Raw genomic sequence first — 6,806 nt, 5'->3', positions numbered from 1 at the left:
AAGTGGGTTAAAGCCTCTGCCTTTGGCTCAGGTCATGATCCCAGGGTTCTGGGATCGAGCCCCACATCGGGCTCTCTGCTCAGCAGGGAGCCTGCTTCCTCCTCTCTCTCTGCCTGCCTCTCTGCCTACTTGCGATCTCTATCTGTCAAATAAATAAATAAAATCTTTAAAAAAAAAAAACAACACAGCAGATTTTGACTTTTGTGTGATATTAACAATTCAATGTCACAGAACACAACATACCTGTATTGGTAGGACTCTATATAAAATACTGAGAAAAACTTCTTGGTAAATATTCATTCGTTGAAGAAGGTTAATTGTCCTCATAGACTCAGTTTTGTTATCATATATTAAGCCATGAAAACCTAAGGTTGGTATTTGAAAGATCAGGAAAAAAGAATTACAATTATAAATTATCAATTATTCAAGACTTTTCCTAGATTCTTTAGTGTGTGCCAGAGAATGTGCTAGGCATTGGGGATGTGATAGTAAACAAAAAACACCATCCCACCCTCAAGCAGCTTACTGTATATTAGATGGACATTCACATGTTTACATGAATACAGGTAAATTATAACTTGTGTGAGGACAACAACAAAAAAAAAAACCCCATATGTTCTTTTACAGAAATTCAGGCCAAGAGGATTTTATACCCTCACTCTGCCCTTCCTGCCATGAGACCTGTACTTCTTTGGGGGCTATAAGCAGCCTATGGGTTTGGCCATTGACTTGCTCTGACCGATGGCATGTGAGAGGATGTGACATCTTTTCAGAAAAGATGACACGTGTCTCCACCAGCAATGTGGCTATTTACCTTTGTCATGACAACAGCAGGTTCCAAATAAAGGCGGGATAATAAAAGTAAGAAATAAACCTGTTGTTATAGAGTTCCGTGGCTACACTGAGGTTATCTGCTGCTATAACCAAGCTAACTGATTCACAGAAGGTTTGAAGAGATGGTTCACAGAAGAGAACATGCATACAGTCCCGATACATATGAAAAGATGCTCAACCTTGCGCCTACGGAAAGTGCAAATTAGAACTATACCATTTCTCACCTACCAGCTTAGAAGAAAATTAAGAAGTCTGACAACATCCTCTATTTTATAGTCCTTATGAAATTAACAGATTCAGGTAATGATCACCGATGGTGCTAACCCATTAGGTGCAAGGCTAACTGAGAACTTATTAACAGACCAGTCTCAACCCTACAAGAGATTGCGCCCGTCAAGTGCCCCCACCTCTATTGGACAAATGAATCATGTTTTCAACAAAAAAAATTACAAGAATAGAAGATAGAAGGAAATCTATAGATTAAAAGAAACAGAGAGAGGGCTCTGGCTGGCTCAGTCAGTACAGCAAGCAACTCTTGATCTTGGAGTTGAGTTCGAGCCCCATGTGGGTGTAGAGATTACTTAAAAATAAAATCTAAAAAAAAAAAAAAGAGAGAGAGACAGAGCAAATGATTGCAATGCTTGGACTTTATTTGAATCTCAAAAACTATATTAAAACTCTGGAAGACAATCATAAAAATGAGGAACACTGACTAGATATTTGACAGAAATCTCCTAATTGTGCTTTAAGTGTGATAATAGCAATGTGGTTATATTTAGAAAAGGGGTTGCCATCTTTTACATAAATATACTGATATACCTACAAATGCAGAAATATGCTGTCTTGGAGTTTCTCCAAAATCATCCGGTTTGAAAATGGGGTATAGAGAGGGGACAAGATAGGTTATGAGTTGGTAACTCTGGAAGCTGGTGACAGACATACGAAAATGTCCAGAGGATTCTCTTTACCCTTTTATATGTTGAAATTTTCTAGAAGGAAGATCTTAACAAACGACTTAGAGGAAATGAAACAGATGAACCACTGAGATAATAATGGTGATAATTCGAAAGAAAATACCCGAATGAGATTTCTCATCTTTAAGAGCAGAGTTTCTCAACTTTAACACTACTGGTATTTTGACATTTAAGGCTTGATAATTCCTTGTTGAGACATTGTAGGATGGTTAGCAACATCCCTCCCCTCTGCCCATTCCAGCAGCACAATCGTCCCCAACCCACCCAAGCTGGGACGACCCACAATGCATCTCGATGTTTCCAGTGTCCCCGAGAGAGACAACTGTCCCTCAGTAAGACCCACTGCTTTAGAGGATGCTAGAGAAGCAAATCACAAATTTGAGAATTCACGGACTCAGTAGTTATGTTCCAGAAAGTTGCAGTGAACACTGAATTAGCAGGGTTATGTTCTTATGAGCCTCTGGTCATGCATTTTCATCAACTGATCAACACATGACCTTGATTTATGTGTTTCTGTTTAAAGACACCTTCTTCAATATATATGAGCGATTCATTAACGCTGAACACATGCCAGTAACACTAACGCATGCCTGTACAGAGCTTATCTAACACGCGTGTTTTCTCTGTATGCCTTCTTCACAGCCTGCGTGCACTTGGGAACTCCAGACAGCACGTTAGCACTACGCTGGGGGCCATTTCAAACCACAGAATCACCAAAAAAAGCAGAAAAATGCAAAAAGCATGGCCCTAGGTAGACTATGAAAAGGACACTGTAGAAGGTGAGCTGAAAGGAGACGGCAGTCATCACCTCATTCCACCTTGGCTGGGAACATGCAAGCCAGGTGACTAAGCGTTCTCGCTGCTCTGCACAAGCCCGTGAATGCCTGGCAGAGCCCCATGAGTGCGGATTCTGGGGTTACAAAGAGGTTCGAGTAAGTGAATTTGCACATATGGACTCCATGAATAACAAGGATCAACTGCATAGGGAAAGAAAATCAACACCTAACCTGCCTTTGTCGTATAAACTGGACCTCAGGGTCATCAAACAGTTGATGAGAAAAAGGCTTCTTAAATAACAGAGTTCCAGCTAATAAACACAAGGGGAATGCTGAAGGTCACATTTTTAACTACTGAAATGACAGATATAGGCAATAAGCATCAATGGCTGCTAAAACCTTTAAGTGAAAGGCTGATGGGTAGTAACCTTATTATGGGGGAACCCGGCTATCTACACGGGAACCAACTGACTGATACTTTGAGCGCAAAAGGAAAGATAACCAACGTTCCATATCTCCTACTGTGACAGAACCAGAAGTGCAAAACATCACCCATGAAGGATTTTTGCCAAAAATGTATCCAAATCCAAGCAAAGCCCAGTAAAGGACACAGTAAGTAGGAGAGTTCCCTTCTGGGGCTTAGATGAGTAATAGCGGCTGAGCTCTAAACCACTCACCAACAGCGGAAATGTGGGAAAATGGTAATTGCAAAATAAAGGACCGAATGGGGACACCAGGGACAAGAAGGACCACTGTACTTCTTGTCTTCTCACTAAAATGCCTCCTGTTTTTAGACAATACTCCTTTCACTTGCAAAGACCTCTTCCAAAATGATTATGGGGGAAAAAAAAAACAGCAGCAAAACCAAGAAATTGCAAACAGATGAGTTTTGGGATGGAGTAGAGCTGAGGAGAGGAGAGTTATGTTAGGTATTACAGAACTCCTTCCAGAGCCAAACACTGGTTACTTGAGCAGGGAAAATGTACCCGAGTTTACGAAAAAAAAAAAAAAAAAAAAAAAAAAAAAAAAGGCACGCAAGTTCTAGAAAGCATTTATAAAATGCTTTAGTGCACAAGTAGGTTTGGCTGAAATATTGCAAAGGAAGAAGGAGATCCCCATAAAGCTATTAGTTGTAATTACCTTGCATGAGGGTTGGAGCCTGTAGCATTTGCTTGTAGTAGGAGTAATACAGCCCACATTCTGTTCTGAATGAGATTTCTCGCTCCACTTCCTGAAATAAAGTTAGGTCTACTGGGTTTACATGACCTAGTTTTTTGTTTTTTGTTTAAATATCTATTGTCACGGCAGAAACAGGATCCAAAACTACAACTTAAAAGGAAAAAAAAAACGCTTTCAAAATATAGTCTTAAGAAATCTTGGCAAACCAAAACAATAGAAGGCTGGTAAATGTTGAAGCTGGGTGGGAGTTACAGGAGTTTATTATATGAGTCTTTCTACTTTTGTGACTGTTTAAACTTTCCATTAACAAACCATTTTACAAAATAGAGACAACTAATTCCATTTACACTGACGTGTCACAGTTACCATTTTTCTTTTATTTCACACAAATTAAAACTTAAAAAAAAAAAAAACACACACCACCAATTTTACGGAATACTAGGGAGAATCAAAATAGGCACAGAATAAAAAACCTCCCAAATGAAAAGAACTATAATTGCATTAGACACCTACCTAAAAACTAACAGTATTATATAAGATTAATAACTTCCGGGGCGCCTGGGTGGCTCAGTGGGTTAAGCCACTGCCTTCGGCTCAGGTCATGATCTCAGAGTCCTGGGATCCAGCCCCGCATCGGGCTCTCTGCTCAGCAGGGAGCCTGCTTCCTCCTCTCTCTCTGCCTGCCTCTCTCCCTACTTGTGATCTCTCTGTCAAATAAATAAATAAAATCTTTAAAAAAAAAAAAAAAAAATAACTTCCCATTTATTCTCAGAATGTAAGATAGGCTGAATGAAAAGGGGCAGACCTTTTACATGTGAATTTTAGTTTGCCAAGTGTCACCCTGGTGGAAAGATGCTCATGTAGGCAAATGGATACAATAGTAAACCGCTTTTAAATAAATATTCAATTTTAGAAGAACTGAAAATTGAAAGTGACAGCTATTAGTCAATTTGGTTGTAAGATGCTTTTATAAAATGTAAAATTTAAATCATTAACAAACTCTGGAGGCAACTGGTGGTGAGGATGGGATGGGGAAGACATCCTGGAATAATCATATTAATATTCTTAGATACTGTATTTCACATACATACATATATATCTAGATATCTATCTCTCTCTCTCTACACATAATAGTATAAACGAAAGAAAATGGTAATTTGTCGTTACACCAGTGTCTAAGAAGTCAGGTCCTAGAATCTGGCACACGGGGTCTAAAGCGTATTTCCATCTCTGTTTTTCCTACCATAGCAGATCCCTATTCCACAAACCCAACCTTAACGGGGAAGGATGCTAAACATGAAACATGGCATGTTCTAATGAATCAGCTTCTCTGAACACACCTTTGGTTTTTTTTCCCCTACCTCCAACGACTTTTCAAACTGTAATAAACATTTCATGAAAAGAACCACTCATGCTACTTATCTTCAGGCCTGAAATTATTTCATGTGTCTCTTCTACCCTTTAAATATTTCTCCTGTTGTTTAAAAAACTATTATAAATTGATTCATGAATAAAGCACTGAAGAAGTACTCAGTTCCCTGAGTACATCCAACTACTGACCTTGAGAAACAAACTTATGTTTTACCATTGTTCACTCTTTTTTAAAAAACCAGGAGGGAGGGGCAGAGTAGCAAATCTTATATAATGAGCTTCCTTCCACAGAAAACAGGTTTATCTCAGGGAAAGCAAACATGGAAAAAAGGCCCAGTCAGATTCTGAAATTTACTTTCATTAGCACACTTGCTCTATAAAGAGGACAATATACAACAATGGTGCTCTCTTAGCTTATGCCTTTGCTACTGATTTGTGTTGTCTCTTTCACAGCAATAAAGGCAATTCTTAGCATCATATCAACATTCATCTTTAATTTTTGAGAAAAACTGTTCTATTGCTTTTCTTAACAGAAAACTAGACTGGTATCACTTGTTTCTATAATATTCACACTCCTACTTGGTCAAGGAGCCACCGAGGCTGTGAATTAATGTTAACTGAGCTAATGTTAGCTTTTGTTCATGCAAGTAAGGGAAAAAAAAAAAACCCATTAAGTCTAATTACATTCCTTTTCTTCTCCCCAGCTGCTTCATGTGTTCAGAGTACGGCTGTCTTCAATGGAATATTCTAATGTCAAACCTATATCCCCAAATCAAACTGGAGAGGCAGATCAATCATTTACATGAAGGGGGCTTCATAGCCAACACGATTCTAAGGATAAAAGAAGACTGACCTTATAAAGATGGGGGGGGGAGAAAAAAAAACCCACTGCTCACAGTACAAAGGTAGAAAGCTTTTGTGCTCCACCCCTCTCTTTTAATATACCCAGAATGTATAAAGAACTGAGGGGGTCCTAATTAGTAAAAAAGCATTCAAACATGATTAATTGGTAATCTCGGCACCAGCTGTATGGAACCAAATGCTAGACTTTATTAGACAGACACTTGCAAGTTTTACATCTGCTTCATGCTAAGAGAACATCTGCTTTACTCATTCAAACACTTTTCCAGTTTTATAGCAATTTACACTTTGCCTGCTGGATTGTGCTAGTGAAAATGTACACCAAGAGAAGCTACCCTCTGAAGAATGCAAAATGAACAAATACTTCATATTTTAATTTGCATCAGTTCCACAGGGAAAGCAATGTCGGGAGAATGAAAGGATCTTTTCTGAAGACAATGACAGAAAGAAATATAAAGACGAAAGCATTGTATTTTTAAGGAGCCGTATAGCTAACACCATTTAAGTAGTAGTTTATATTGTAATTTAACAAAAGTACTCAAAGGGAAAAGCATTAAAAAATGCTCACACTTAATCTGCATCCCCTAGAAACACTCGAAATGTAACAACCCCTTTTAGACAAATGACACCATATCTGCCAAAGGAAACCTCTCATTAGTTTTTTAAAATCTTGTGAAAGTAACTTTTGTTTACAGAAACTGCACCCAAAATGATGAGGCTGCTGGTAGTGGGGAAGCCAGGGAAAGATGAACTTCATACATGTCATCTGTTTCAGAATTAGGGAACAAATCATCTCACCAAGAAACAGTAG

At 38.6% G+C, this 6,806-nt stretch overlaps 1 protein-coding gene across 3 annotated transcripts in view; it reads right to left on the bottom strand.

Annotated features, from left to right (window-relative positions):
- LOC111161442 (dpy-19 like C-mannosyltransferase 3) overlaps positions 1–6,806 on the bottom strand; it is a 69,389-nt gene that overhangs the window by 39,501 nt on the left and 23,082 nt on the right. For all 3 annotated transcript variants that reach the window (XM_022525089.1, XM_022525091.1, XM_022525092.1), the window contains exons 4-5: positions 3,725–3,815; positions 244–365 (exon numbers count right to left, since the gene is read on the bottom strand). In XM_022525089.1, the coding sequence (XP_022380797.1) occupies positions 244–365; positions 3,725–3,815 (213 nt within the window). The remainder of the gene's footprint in view (positions 1–243; positions 366–3,724; positions 3,816–6,806) is intronic.

This window comes from Enhydra lutris, unplaced genomic scaffold (assembly GCF_002288905.1).
Source record: "Enhydra lutris kenyoni isolate GAN:26980312 unplaced genomic scaffold, ASM228890v2 scaffoldscaffold85, whole genome shotgun sequence".
Lineage (NCBI taxonomy): Eukaryota > Metazoa > Chordata > Mammalia > Carnivora > Mustelidae > Enhydra > Enhydra lutris.
The sequence above is the reverse complement of the archived record's forward strand: the minus strand, read 5'-3'. Positions and strand labels throughout refer to the sequence as shown.